At 47.5% G+C, this 15,001-nt stretch overlaps 1 protein-coding gene across 1 annotated transcript in view; it reads left to right on the top strand.

Annotated features, from left to right (window-relative positions):
* Positions 1-3,498: 3,498 nt before the first annotated feature.
* Positions 3,499-15,001, top strand: part of MYO10 (myosin X) — a 166,592-nt gene continuing 155,089 nt past the window's right edge. The window contains exon 1 of the mRNA XM_049824196.1: positions 3,499-3,821. Coding sequence (XP_049680153.1) covers positions 3,801-3,821 — 21 coding nt within the window. The 5' untranslated portion in view covers positions 3,499-3,800. The remainder of the gene's footprint in view (positions 3,822-15,001) is intronic.

Below are 15,001 nucleotides of genomic sequence, written 5' to 3'. Positions count from 1 at the left end.
GAATGAATTAATGGTTCGTTGGGATGCAGTCATGTCTGTGAACTTTGTAATAAATGCAGGTGCAATAAATCTTTAAAAAAGGTCCTACAAATTTGGTCTGTGGAAATTGCCTGTGAAGAAACATGGCTCAGGCAAAACCTATGATTCGTAAATAACTGGGTTTGAGCAGAAATAGAGAGAGCTGCATGCCATGGGACATTTCCAGTCATTGACAGAGACAGGAGTAGTTAAAATCTGTTTTAAAAGTCCAGGGTCTTATGAAAGTTGTAGCTGCTAAGATTACTTTGGAGCTAGGGAAGGAAGAGATGTCTGTCTTCCCAGACATTTTTGGTCAAACATGGACTTTAGCAACTACTGGTTGGTCAAACATGAACTTTAGCAACTACTGGTAGAGGGAAGAAAGGTCAGAAAAGCTGAGTGAAGGTGCGACCTGACCCATGTAATGCAGCGAATTTCAGTAAGTGAGGAATATTAAAACGGTCTAACAGACTAGCTGAGAGTAAAGCCAATCTAGCAAATACCGAAGCTGTACTGCATGGAGCAAGAGAGAGGCTGGGGGAAAGGGCCCCTGTTCTGGGATAAAGTCAATTTTATTCTTAATAGCTGGTATAGTGCTGTGGTTTGGATTTAGTATGAGAACAATGTTGATAACACACTGATGTTGTAGTTGTTGCTAAGTAGCGTTTATCCTAAATTAAGGATTTTTCAAGCAAGCAGGTGCATAAGAAGCTGGGAGGGAGCACGGCCAGGAGAACTCACCCGAACCAGGCAAAGGGATATTCCATACCATAGACTGTCATGCTCAGTATAGAAACTGGGGGGACTCGGCCGGGAGGGGGGGATCGCTGCTTGGGCATTGCTCAGCGGGTGGTGAGCAATTTCATTGTGCATCACTTGTCTTTTCTTGGCTTTTATTTCATGCTCTTTTTGTTATCTTCCTTTTCATTACTATTATTTTATTTTATTTTTTAATTTCAATTATTAAACTGTTCTTACCTCAGCCCACGAGTTTTACTTCTTTTTTCCAGTTCTCTCCCCCCTCCCACTGGGCAGGGGGGGAGTGAGCGAGCGGCTGCGTGGTGCTTAGTTGCTGGCCGGGGTTAAATCACGGCCGGCCCGCTGGCCAGCCAGCTCACCTCACCACCAACCACCTGCGCAAGGTGGGGAAGACCTTTCTGGCCAGCGAGGAGGTGTCTCATCGGGGACGTGGAGGTGAGCCTCCGGTCCATTCCTGGTCCTCACCCGGGCTGAAAACTGAGCTGGCCTGCATGTGAGCAGCTTCAAAAGGAAGTAATTTACCTTAGGCACACAATCGGTGAAGGAATTTCTACCAATTAAAAGAAAATTGGAGCTGTGTAGAACTGGCCAAGTCCCCAGATGTTCATAGATGTAGGGAGCTTTGTACAGCATATCTGTGGGGTTTTCCAAATTCCAAAACAGTTGCATAAAATGAGTAAGAAACTAGTTTGGGGTCATTTTCAGAGCGGGAAAAGGAAACGCTGTGTTTCAAAACCCCTTTCCTATGAGACACAGATGCTAGCCCTTACAAACTGTGAGCGGGACTGCCACGAGAAGACAAAGAAGGAGAGAAGGAAGCAGCTTGTTGGAGTGACTGTACAAACTGCTCTTCCCTTCCCCTCCGCTCCCCAAATCCCTCTTCCTAGACCCCTCCTGCTCGTGCTTCTTTGCAGTTGTTCTAAATCCTAATAAAAGTCTTAAGACTTATTCAGTCTTTTGCAATACATCCACACCACAAGAGAATACTCATTCTTTCTGCAATGTATTTTTAGGCTGCGTAAAACTGGTCCTATTCTGTTGGTAAGGGTTTCTTGTCATTTACTGCAATGCTCATTTAAAAAAGCACAGGCTGCTTTTATTGGATGACAGATTCAAGGTTTTCATGAATTCCTACGTTGTTGTACTTTGTAGACCTGAGTACGTGCAATGCAGTAGCCAGACATGCGCGTTGCATTCCAATAGCATGGTGTCAAACAAAGTACTCAATCAGAAGTCAAAATAACTTAATAAATACCTCTGATCTGACTCAGCCCTCCCCAAATTAGGGCTTGTCTGAGTAGGGAAGCTTTCTGGCACAGTGACTGTGGAAAAAACCCTATTCCCCTGGAGTAACTCTGGAAGCACGGTAGTTTGGAATAGAGTTACAGAGCTTCCACACTGGGATTTATACCATATAATCTACAGTGGAACAGCTACTTAGGCTAACTCCACTGCGAGTTGGTAGCGTGTAGACAGGCGAATTCAGGTGAAATCCGCTGCAAACCTGGAGTTTCAATGCAACTGTAGGAAGGTACGACCTGTATTCCTGGGTGTAGAGACTAAGGGGGGGCTGGAAGAAGGGTGGCCGTGTCCGAGGCAGTTGTCCTGAAGGCTTCCCCCCCCCCCTTGTTTCTGTCGGACGGGGTGGGCAGCCGCAGCCCCCACGCAGGCTCTGGCAGGTACCCGTTCGACAGAAAATCCCTCTGGTGCTGGTTTGTCCCAGCTCCAACCTTGATGGCACAGCAGTTTGCCTGGACATCGTCAGGTGAACCTCCATGATGAGCAGAACCCCGTTTTGGACATTACGTATCTCAAAGCCAAACCTCTTTTGCGTGCTCTCCTCTTTGTTCACATTGTTGTATTTTTTTGAACACAGAGATGAAGGAAGAATGTTTTTCCTTGTGTAGTGTATGTATTCTTAAACTTCCCTTTTTAGCGGTGCTTGTTGTGCTTTCCTCGTCAGCTCCTGTGACACCTGAAGAAAAATGAGCGTTGCACGCTCGTGATTATTTCTGGTGTCGAGGGCTGGTCTCCCGTGTCACTCTTCACATGCTCAACCTCCCGAAGCAATGTTGGGATTCTGCCTGCGACCAAAAGACCGAATCCCACATTCGCTTTCTTTATGGCTGCAACTCATTTTTGGTATGTTTCTTTCCGCAACGTGAGCGAAATAAACCCATGCCCGCAAGATTTGATTCTCCTTTGCCGTGTTCCTTGTTACTTACCGCGGGGCAAGGGTGCGAAATGACGGAGAGGGAATATTTTCCCCCCCCCAAAAAAAAAATGAAATTCTTGCTTTGCAAAACTGTAAGGGACTGTAGCGAGCTGCTGAACGAAGCCCGGTGGGCGCCTAGGTGGCCCGAAGGTGACTTTATCTGCGCCTCAGTGGGAAGGAATGGCTGTTGGAGCTACGTGTTCAGTAAAGGAACACAGGTACGGGAAGCAATGGCTGTTGGAGTATTAGTAAAGGAACACAGGTACGGCTGGCGAGGGCCCGTACCCAGCCGCGCCGGGAACTCCACCAAAACCTCCTTGTAAGCAGCGGCAGCCCGCAGGTACGTCTCCGGCTCCTTCTCCCTCCGTCGGCGACGGCTTCGCCAGCCTTTGTGGTGCCCAGCCGGGGAGGGCCGGGCGGGCCGGCAGCCCGCCGCGGGGAGGGGAGCGGGGCGGCCCCGGCTCCGCCTCCGCCTCAGCCCCGGCGGGACGGGACGGGGCGGCCCGGGGCTGTGGCGGCGTGTGGCGGCGGCGGCGGCGGCGGGAGCCCTCCTTCCTCCTCCCCTGCCCTCCTCCCCCCCCGGCTGCCAGCGGCGGCTATGAGGTGCCGGGACCGCCCGGGAGAGCGGCTCTGAGGGAGGGAGGGCGGACAAAGGCGAAGCGGGCCGGCCTGCGGGACGCGATGGAGCGGCGGGGCGGCTGAGGCGGCTGAGGCGGCTGGCTGGGGCCGGGCCGGGCCGGGCCGGGCGGCACATGGTGCGCGGCTGGGGCCCGGCGCTGCGCACCCGCGGGCGGGCCCAGGGGCCACCATGGACAACTTCTTGGCGGAGGTGAGTGAGGGCCGGCGGGATCTTCCTCCTCCTCCTCCTCCTCCTCCTCCAGCGTGGGGGGCGCTTTGTGAGGCGAAAGGGGCTCCGGAGAAGTCCCCGAGCACCTCGGCTTTGCAGCGGGGGGTGCCGGAGCAGCCCCTCGGGGCGGGTGGGAAGGAAGGTCGGGACTTGGGGAGCGGGTGAGGGGAGAACGTCCCCCCGAATTTATCAGCCGCTTCGGGCTGCGAGCGCGGGGGGAACGGGGGGCCGCCGAGCTGAAGCGGCGGGCAGGCGTTCGGCGCTAATTAGGGCTCGTTAAGGCGAGCGGGGCGGGGGAGACACGCGGTGACTGGGTTCCCCCGCGGGGAGCTGGCTGCCGTGGGCTCCGGTGGGGGTCCCCGGGTTTCCCTCCTGCCTCTGACACTCGGGGGGGGTCCCCAGCCTCAGGGTTTCCCTGCGGGGAAGCCGGGGAGTGGGCTTTTTCTGCCTCGAGTGGGCTTTTTCTGCCTCGAGTGGGCACGGGAGGCTTCAACTGACGGAGGTTTTGGAAGCGGGGCTGTTGCCGGGCTGCCTTTTTTTTAAGGTCTGTTGGCGAAGCACACGCTGTTAAGCAGAGGCGAGATGTTCCGACACAAAACGCAAAGTTAAAAGGGCTTAAGTCTCGAAAGCGGTCTGAGCTTCGCCGTTCTCTCGGGGGTCTTGGCAACTGCGCCGTGTCCGGCGAGGAAACCAAAGCAAAGACACGTCGCTGCTTACTCAGGATAAACCCTAAAAATCAAAACTTTGGTCCGCTCCTGGTCTAAAAGTAGCTGAATTTTATACAGCGATATTTCACCAAATCGGCACGGCCCGCCTAGTGTCGACGCAGCCTTACGAACACAAGGTGTCCGGTATTAGTGCAGCGACTTCTGTGCGCGCGTTGTGCTCGTAGGTCGCCGGCAAAGCTCGCGTCTGCGTCCTGACTTCTGGTGACTGGCTGCGCGATTCCTTTAATCGCACCCCTTGCCGAAGCAGTCGCGCTCTCAGGGTTGTAAATACAGGCCAGGCATCTGTTTTACAGGACTGTGATTAAGCTGCAAAACCGTCCTTTGCCCTCATGAAATAACTTCCCTCGTGTGCTCCTCGGTGCTGCCGTTGGTGCTCCCACAAGAAAAATAGGTGATCCGTCTACCAGAATAATAATTACTCAAATAAAAGAAGGTCATACACCTTCCTACTTGTTAGCTTTTCATTTGTCAGACGACAAAAGTTCTGTCAAGCGCAATAAGAAGGAAGAAACGCGGGATTAACTTTCAAAACATCTGAGTTAAGTAGTAATATTGCGCCTTTTTTTTTTTTTTTCCTTCCCTGTAGAGGATGTAGCCCTCGCCTTTCAAAAGCTTGCAAGCCGTGAGCAATACGGTAGTTTTAGCCTAGCCTTGCAAAATGAATCTGAAGAGTCATTCGCTCTGACACAAAGTACAGTAGCGTGCCCTACATAAAGGTGAAGAAGAGAGTTAATGGTTTTGACTCCCCTATTAGCCAAAATTACTTGCCCAGGGGAAAAAGCAAGTAAATTTTGCCAGTCTGTGTTAGTATTTCAGCATGTATTTATGTTAATTTGTGGTTGCTGCATGTGGACTTTGATCTTTCTTAAGAACTCTTGCTCCCTTTCAACATGTTGATATTACTTTAAAAGATCAGTAGGTATAGCACCTTGACTTTAATCTGCATCCAAAGTCCCACCCATAAGTATAAACATTTTCCTTTCCTGACACCGGAGCGTATGTAAATCGCATATAGGGAGCGGAAGGCACAATAGCAGAAATGCACCGGGCCTGACCCAGCTACCACAGAAAAACCTCTGTTCAAGGCACTGAATCGAGCCACTAGCTGGGTAATTTAATTTGTGCGAGGCAGACATCCTGCAGCTGCTCTTTACAAAAATATTTGCTGACTTATCTGGGAGAATTATTGTTCTCCTTAAAATAAGTTGCAGTGTGGAGAAGGAGGAAACTGGATGCCAGGCACAGGTAGCAGGTCTGGTCTGCTCTGCTCCTGTTTGGCAGTGATGTGAGTCTGCTGATATAATTATGTTTTGGGAGAAAAGCTAGTAGTAGGTGAGAAGGGTATATTCTGGCCCTTCGTAGGGGTCCTTAGTGTTACCAAGGAGCCCCGCTTCACTGTGCTGGAAGCAGAGTATCTTCAGGTCCGGCTGTTGTAGAAAAATACTGTACAACTAAGAGTTGTTACAGGAAAAATCCCCCTGCGTTACTATTTCTCCCATATTTTTCCATAGCTAGGTGCTGATCGTAACCTGCTCTCAGTATAGGACCATGCTCACTGGAACAATGCGAGGCCATTGGGTAAGATACGGCTGGAGTGCAGGAATGCACGCGTCGCAGAGAAGGCTCTCCTGTTGGGACTTGCCGCGTTCAGCGAGGTGTGGGATAACGCCAAGCTCCCGCCGATCGGCCGACGCTGCCGTCGTCGGAGGCTTAACAGCTTTTTGACTTCTCAGTCTTGCCGCCCGGTTTCCTTCCTCTGCTATTGCTTATATGGCTTTTATTCTTCTAGGATGACAAGCAGTTCTATCTGTCTCCATAAGAGCCTTGATCTCCATCCCTAACCCAGTTTTCTAGCTCAGCCAATTAAAAAAAAAAAGGCTCTGAGTAAAGAATTAGGCTAGAAGAGTCAGCCCAGGAACTTACTCCCCAAAATGCTTTTATTCCTGGAAGATATTAAAGTAATTACAAAGTTGCATTCTGAATACAGAGGAGAAGTGTTTTCTAGGGCTTTTAAAACTACTTCAGGCTGTTGATTGATCTGTGCTACCTTTTGGTGTTTGAAGGAGGGTGGGTGGTGGAATCATAACTTTTTCATTATATTTACCTAGTCATATTTTCATATATAAAGTGTTAAAACCTGTAGAAATCCCGGAGACCCAAACTCAGAATTAAAAGTATGGATGTGTGCAATAGAGCCATTTGGCTGTGTTGCTCAAAACAGCCTGAAAAAATCGTTCCCATATGTTTTACTAACAGCTAGGTTGCTCATGAGGGAGCGGTCTCCTGTGGTAGCTGAGGTCAGACTTCTTTTTTTCCAGTGAGAACGCATCCCTGCTAAAAGGGGATGTATGCCGCGAGGGAAGGAGGAGAGTAATTTCAAGGTGAGAAGGAACACAAGGACATTCTGCACAAAAAAGGCAGGAGAGGGAAGCTCAAACCGCCTCTTTGTCATCTGCAGTTCCCAAGCGGCGCTCACCCGGGCAGCAGGGGAAGCGGGTGCAGAAGTCGAGTTTGTCTTCCCCCTCTTACGCGGGGAGTCACTTTGCCCAATACTTGCGGTGTGTTGCAGGCACGGCCGCTGTCCTTGTCGCAGGAGGAGTGTGGCAGTTGCTGGCCCAGCTGAGGTCAGAGAGTGGTTGAGGTTGGGAGGGACTTCTGGAGGTCACCTTCTCCAAACCTGCCCTCTGAGCAGGCGCGCAGCTCCCAGGCAGCTTGCAGCACAGCCTGCGCAGTGGTGGCTGCAGCAACTGATTGCATTTAGCTATTGCCAAGCTTAAAAGACAGAGGATTCCAACCCCCCACCCCCCTGCAAATTTCCACAATTGGAAGAGAAGGGGGGAGAACAATTCTTATCTCCTGCCTTCTGTCTAGCATGTAGATGATGTTGAAGGAGAGCGTTAGATGATGTTGAAGGAGAGCATTACGAAAGCATCGTCATCATAGAGGTCCTGCTGGTGTTTCCCTAATGCTGCACAGAAGTTTATTGGGAACTGCCAGGTAGTCTCTTTTGAGGCGCAGCAGGTATTCTGTGCCCAGCATGCTTTTATTTTTAGCAGTACTGCTGGCACCTCCGGTTCAGAACGGTTTCCTTCATTTCTGCTTTCTGCAGTTGCACATATTTGCTTGTGTACCCTGTTTTACGGGCAGGGCTCCCAGCACGTGTCCTGAAGGAGCAAGCGTTGAAACTCCCTCTGTGGGAAGGATTTGGGGCAAAAATTAATTCTGAGGCTTTGAACTTCGCTTCAGGGAGAGCTGTCGGAGGTGGTATCTGCCGAGCCTGGAAGCTCTTCTTTTGGATACGCAGCTTGCGGCAAACTTTTCCTTGGTGCTCCCGTGCTGCAGTGTTTGGAAGATCGCTGCCTCCCAGCGTGGAGTCCTTCATGGAGACCTTGGAGATGTTCACCATCTCCTCTGCCACCAAGTGACCTTGGCACTGCCAAGTTTCAGCTCTTGAAGTGAAAATCTGGCGATGCTAATAAATTTCTGCATCAATACACACGGGTTCTGGCTGGGCTGCGCAGCATAGCGTACGCATTTAGGACAATCTTGGAAGTCTCCTAGTTTTCATTTAGAAGTGTTTTACTGATAGCACGAGCGTGGGTCTGATTTTCCACCTTGTGATATTGGTGTACGCTTATACCAGCAAAGTTGCGTTTCAGACCGGTGGGGCAGAACCATCATCCCGTGAGCGATGGTGTGAAGGTTACATTTCTGGAGGGCTTCTGAGTGCCAAAGCCGTGCCGAGCAGGAGCAATGCCTCTTTCCGCTGTTGACATTGGCTGCGTTTTCCAAAGTTTCTGAGCTGTGACTCCTTCTCGTAATTAGGTTTTTTAAAAGCTGGTGGTTGTTTTGTCAACAGTTATTTTTAGGTTAATTAGAGAGCATTCCGTTTAGAGTAGAAAACGTTTCAAGGGGGCTCAGGACTACCTTACCGAGTCGGAAAGAAAAGAAAGTTTTTGCAGGTTTATTTCTGTAAGTTGGGAAATCATGTTCAGCTCATCGGTAGCACATCATCGTGACTGCCTACTACACGTACTTCACATGTGCCTTTCATAAGATAGATTTGTGCAACTGAAGCATAGTTGTCGTCGCTGGGCTGGAGCCTAGCAGCCCTGCTGGCACCACGAATATTGTAAAATGACACGAGAATTCTCTTAAAGCTGCAAAACACATAACTATTGAAATTGGCAATAGAGACTCTACATTGTGCAGGGTCTGCTCGTGGTTTTTTAGGTATGTTCAGTCAGACTCCGACCAAAGGAGAGCTGTGAAACCCCCACCGTTACAGAAGTCTTGGCTGCTTCTGAGTCTTGGCTTTCTTTTACCTTCTGGTGACACCCTCACTGAAATGTTACTTTTTTTTTTTTTTTGTCTTTTCCCTAATTGTATGTTTGTGTCAGCATTTTGTGTGTAAGCTATTTTGCTCTAACCAGATTTTCTTCTTTATAAGTATTTTCATTTGATGAACTCTGTGTATGGGTGATACTGAAAGTTTTGGACCTCTTTGGCTCCTTTTTGGTTTTGGAGCTGTCGCATAACCTGCTGCCTGCTAAAAGGGAATTGTGTTTGAAAGCATGGCCAGTCCCAACTTATTTTTGAAAACAAGTGGCACGGGCTTTTCTCAGAAACGCTCCACAATTTTTTCCGTGGAGGCTGGAGAGGGAAGCAGAAAGGAAGGGGAGCTTGAGCTTTCTGTGTCATATGGAGAGCATAACCATAATTATGCTGTCGATTGGCTCGGTTGTACCACGTTGTGCTTCTGCTACGGTGATTTTAGCTGAATCTTGGGTTTCAGCTTGGTAAGACCGATGTAGTCTCATGAAACTGTTTTTTGGCTTTAGAAGATAGCTGAAGGAAAAATTGGTGGGTCCTTGCCTCTGTGTGTGGGTGCACATGTGTGTATTTATAGTGTCACTGTGTTCGCACAGAACAAAAATCCAGACCTAACCCCTAGCAAGTGAATAACATGCCTGCTTTTTGTTTCTTTTTTTCTTTTTTCTTCTTTTTTTTTTTCCCATTTACTATGGGGAGCGAATATTGATGTGAAACTTCAACCCCCCCCCCCCCCCCCCCCCCCTGATTCTAGCAAGAGAAGTGGCTTTTTGTGTCTCTGGGGGGGATGCAGCCCCAGTGGAAGATGCAGCCCCAGTGGAAGATGCTTCAGTCTGCTGCGAGGGGCAGGAGCAGCAGCCCCATCCCTTGCACGCCTGGCACGGTGACTGGGTGCCCGTGGCAGTTCTGGAAGGAAGTGTGTCCTCTGGGTAGTTTGATCTCACCAACGTTTTTGGCTGCAGGGCTGGTATTTTTCCTTAGTGAATCACGGTCCCCAGCTGTGGTCAGAGCCAAGAACATAGTTTTGGGTGGAGCCCGGTAGAAGGGCAGGAGGTAAAAAGTCACTCTGAATTAAGATTTTTGCTGAGGAGGTGGGAAGAATTACCAGCATTAAGTCACTAGTTGTGGCTACTTTACAGTTTTGGGATGTGACCTCAAAACTTGCTAGATTGATTATGACTTCAGGGTTGTGTGCGAGGGTCATGGCTTAGGCGTTCTCATTTCTCTTGATCTTCCTGTTATTTATCATTACATGACATTTTAAACCATTAGTGAGACATGAAGGAGGATGTCTTAGTGGTGGGGCAACAGTTCAGGGTGAGTTACTGGTTTTTGGATATCCTTGGTTCAAATTCTGCATGGTGGTGCTTTTTTTTTTTAATTATTTAGGATTTTCTGAGATGTCCTGTGTATGTCTGAAACTTGAGCATTACCCATTGGTCATATTTACTGTAATGCAACTTTGTTTTGGACAACCTGCTGGTTAAGAATGGTTAAGTGGATTATCCTTTTGGTTGGAAGTCCATTAAGTAGCTCAAACACTCCACCCTAAAAGAGACAGGACTTTTAAAAGTTTGGATGCAGAATGGGAACTGATACTAACTATCCTCCAGATCTGCCTTGTGAAGTAAACTATATCCATGCTGAAGAAGAAATTACAGCTTTATTACATGGAAAATATGAGCTTTATATTGGAAAAGTATTGTGGGAAAGGTTCGTTAGGACAGAAGGAATGAGGAAAGATTACTACTATTTCTAAAAGTACCTGTAAGAAGTAGGAGGATGTTGGGGGAGAATGTACTGTCTACTCCTAGGCTCATTTCTGCAGAGTCAGTGATCGAGAATGTCATCTCAGGTAGGTCCAGATATGGTTTCTGCTCATTTTTGATGTCCTCAGCTGGACAGCCGGTGCAGAGCTAGGTCTGGGGGTGTTGTTCCATGGACATCTAGACTGGCCAAGCACTTTCCCACTGCAAACCAGTGACTGACTGGGGAAGGCTGCTGAGTTGTTTCAGCTGTAAACATGCTACACCTGTGCTTGTTTTACTGGTAATTGTAAATACTTGCTCTCTATTTAGGTGCTGTTTTCCTTTGCAGCCAAGTGACTGCTTTTTCAGTCTGGTCTGTAAAAGCTTCCTTACTTGGTAGGAAGTTTAGAGGGTTGTTTGTTTTTATATATATATATTTTTTTTTTTAGTTGAATTCTCAAACATGAGTGATGTTGGAGGAACTTGATAATGTATGTTTTTCCTTGTTGAATAGCTTACTAGGAACAGACTCAATTTTGGTTCAGTTTTGAAGCATGACAGAAATTAGGGTATGTTTGGTTTTACTGACCAAAGTTAACATTTCCATTTTGTGTAAACACCTCTGTAGAGGGGTTTAACCCACAGTTTCTGTATGAGATCTTGTAATTTTTCCTAGTGAGCAATTGTGCTTAGTTATTTTTCACTAAGAAAGAGCAGTTGCAGTCAGTAACTGGAAAAAAACCCCAAAGAGCACTCCAGCCCTGTTAAGGCTTTGAAGAAAACTTTGCAGTTTGCCCTTGTGTTTGGAAGGAAGCCTTCAAAAGAAAAAGGTACTGGTCACTTGGATGGTTTTCTGAACTTACACTGAAAATTCAGATCTAATACATCTTAAACTGGGTTTCTTAAGTGTCTCAGTGGCCCTGCCCCCAGAGGGTAAATATAAGCACATTGGAGCAGACCCTAAATGTGGATGTCAGTAGAATACCTTTTAGTCCTTCTAGAATTAATGGCATCCTGAAGGAAAACATCCTGGAGGACAGACTTCATCAATCTCCTGTACTATCCAGCACCCTGCCAGACTTCAGAGTTGAATAGGGTTCCCATATTTGTATGTCAATACACTTTAGCAAATACTTAAATTGCTTTGGTGGGTCATTTTGCCTGGTTTATGGTATCAGACTTTATTTTCTTTGGAAGTATATAATCTTCATCTTGTGGCGAGCCTCGCTTGAGATTTTTGAGTGAATATTAAGCAAAGGAGAATATTGAAGAAATCAATATTCTCTTTAACCCATCTGTTAGATGGGTTAAATCTTTCTGTGAAATTATGTGGGTTTTGGTTTTGTTTTGCTCCGAATGAGGGAAAGAGGAAGGAAGAGAAGGGAGCTCAGTGGCAGACTGCAGGAGCTAGGCTGTGCCTTCACACGTGATCCTGGCCGATGGCATGCACAGGGTTGGAGGACTCGGGAAATAAAAGGCTAAGTGCACTTTGATGTGCTGGTGTTGCCTTTTCCTATATATTCTAGGGAAACTATTCATAATCCTTTATTACAGGTCAGTGATACAAGAGTGTGTTAATACGAGTCTCTGTTTTGTTTTGGAGAATGCCCTTATGGCAGATGCCGTAAGGACAGCTTAGCAGGGAAAAAAGTTTTGTTGTTGCTTTTTCCCCTGGGGGCAAAACTACATTCCCACCCTGAGCAAGTTAACCCAACGGCTTTTTATTGTGGCACGTCTGCCTCTGTACTGGGGTAGTCGTTAAAAAGTACTGAGGGCTTTTTGGATTGTTTTTTATGTTAACTTCTTGACATGGTAATGTTGGCAGAATGGCACCCTGCTGCCCAAGCCTGCCATCACCGTCTCAAAGTCAGGATTGATTTTGGTGCATGTAGCATAACCTCGGGTAGAGATCTGAGGCTCAAATGCTTGATGAGCGCTAGCTGCCAATAACTCCAGCTGGAATTGCAAAGCGGAGTATTTCTGAAAGTTGTCATCAAAGTTAACACCCCAAACCATTTGGCCCTCTTTCTCTTACAAACCTTCAAAAGGCTTTAGAAAACTCATTTTGATGAACTTTCCAGCATCTGGAGAAAACTTTTCTGTAGTTCTTGAAACGATGTTGGACTGCGAAAGTGGTGCTGCTGGCAAAGCCTTGCATAGTTTTGATGTTGTGCACTGCATGCGTCTATTATCCTCCTTCCCGACCTTGCTAACAGAAATGCAGGATTTCTCTGGAAAGATTCTCATGCTTCCTCTTTGCGTTCAGCCAAACTGGCTCTGGTTTTGGGGACTGGAGATAAGAGAAGTTTATTCCTTGTTTTGAAAAAGTATTGATGTTTATAGCATTATCGGAAATGGATTATTTGGTCCCATTTTAGTTGCTGTTGTTTAGCATGCCATGAAAATGTTTACTCAGATGAAGTTAAATATATGTGTTAAGAGAATGGGATTGTTTTTCTTATGGAGTTGTTTATCTTGAGGAAAAGTCAAATCCCTTTGTTTAATGTACCCGTCTGGTTTACAGAAGCGGTGGAGATCATTTCTATTTGACCATTTTAGTGGGTCAAAACCCAACTGTGTATCTTGGTTAGGGTATATTTTTATTTGCTTCAGAAAGGAGCCAAGTTGGCAGAATGCCGGAGTTCACATCGGGACGAGGAGCAGACGCTGATTCTGTAGGTTAGGCTTCTTGCTTTGTTGGTCGTCTTCTCGGATCTCTTCCCCTTATTAAATATAGACTGTGGTTTGGGGATTAGGGTTTATCTCCTCATTACAGTTCTCTGGTGATGGGTGCGATGGATAGGTTGGTTCGGTGTGTGCAGTTATATTCCCTAGAAGAAAACGAGAGCGTCGTTTACAGCAGGGCTTTGAAGGGTGGCATTTCCTGCTGCTTTTCAGACCGTGTACCAGGAGGAGCGTCTGATGAAGCAAGCTCTTTGTTGTTGAAAATCCCAGAATCAGATTCTGCTGTGTAATACTTGATAAGCTATTTTCAGGAATAAACAAACGCAGCCGATCCGTGCTAGAAAATATAATTCAGGCAGCAGCCCCTTTTTTCCCCCCTTGCAGTTACATTTCTAACATTTTACGCACTTTAGCAGATGGTGGATGGGATTTTGCCATAAAGTTGTGCAGCGCTTGCAGCAAAAGGGCGATTCTCTGGTTTGTGTTAGTTTCGAGAGTCTCTATTCCTAATTTCTGTTTCTTTTGTGCCGTTTCTGCTATCATTTTGCTTTGGTGATTCGGTACCTTAAATGGCTACAGCCCTGGTGCCGTAGTAAATTCTCTGGGTTTTTGTACAGAAGCCCATGAATAAACATAATTGCAATGTAATGAAATACTTGTGTTTAAATGCTTACTGTATATTTACACCTTTGTCAGTAGGATGCCTTTGTACCATGCCATTGAGGTGGAGGTGCCATCAGTAGGTGGTGGAAGACAGAGGGTGGTACCCAAATCTTTGTATTTTCTCGTGAGCGTCCTGTGGTCCTTCGTTGGTGGCTTGTTCCTTAGAAGCCCTTACTGGGATGCTTGAGTGCGAAGGGAAAAAGTTGAGTTGTGGGATACTTTTTCTTTGGGTAGGGATTCAGCATTTACTGCATTCCAGGTGCTTCTGGAGTCGGGCAGATGCAAGCTGTAATCCTGAATTTTGATTTCTCGAACTTGCGCGCTGCTGACAGAAACACTCCTTTATATTGCTTGCAGATATTTGACCTGAAAAGTGCGCAGTCCCTTTACGCAGTCAGAGAGACCACAAAAGCTTTGCTGTTTTCATGGCACTTTTGGTTTTTTTTCCGCTGGAAAGCAGGAGAGCTTTTGGTACGCAGCATCAGCTGTGGCCATCCCGGAGCACAGGGATGCACCTCCTGATCGGCTTGTGGACTGGAGTCGTCTCTCCTTAGGAAAGAAGAGTTGGGTGAGCGTTCACCGGTGGCTAAATTGAAGGGACAAGAAGGGCTCGAGGCAGCAAAGGTCCGGACGCCTGCAGCACCGGACCGTGGGTGACACGGCTGCGGGGGTGTCCCGAGGCGTTCCTGCGGGAAGCAGAGCAGAGGAGCTGGCGTCGGGCTCTGAGCAGAGGCGGAGGCTTTCGCAGGACTGCTGCTCAAAGGGCTTTCTCCTCGCTGGACCGGGCACTGCTTTAAAATGCATAAATTAAGCTTTCTTTTGGCTTTGCAATTCCTGTTGGAGTTGGAGAATAATCTTCTGTTGCTGTCCTGAGGCCAGCTGGAGTTTTCGTAGCTGTAGGTTTTGAGTGCATTTTTTTCTGGTGGGGTCTCTGGTATTGTAAAGACCAGCATTTTAGAAAGTCTGGCTTTTCAGGATGGTCTTTTTAGATTTTTTTTTTTTTTTT

This window comes from Accipiter gentilis, chromosome 20, assembly GCF_929443795.1.
Source record: "Accipiter gentilis chromosome 20, bAccGen1.1, whole genome shotgun sequence".
NCBI classification, from domain to species: domain Eukaryota; kingdom Metazoa; phylum Chordata; class Aves; order Accipitriformes; family Accipitridae; genus Astur; species Astur gentilis.
The sequence above is the reverse complement of the archived record's forward strand: the minus strand, read 5'-3'. Positions and strand labels throughout refer to the sequence as shown.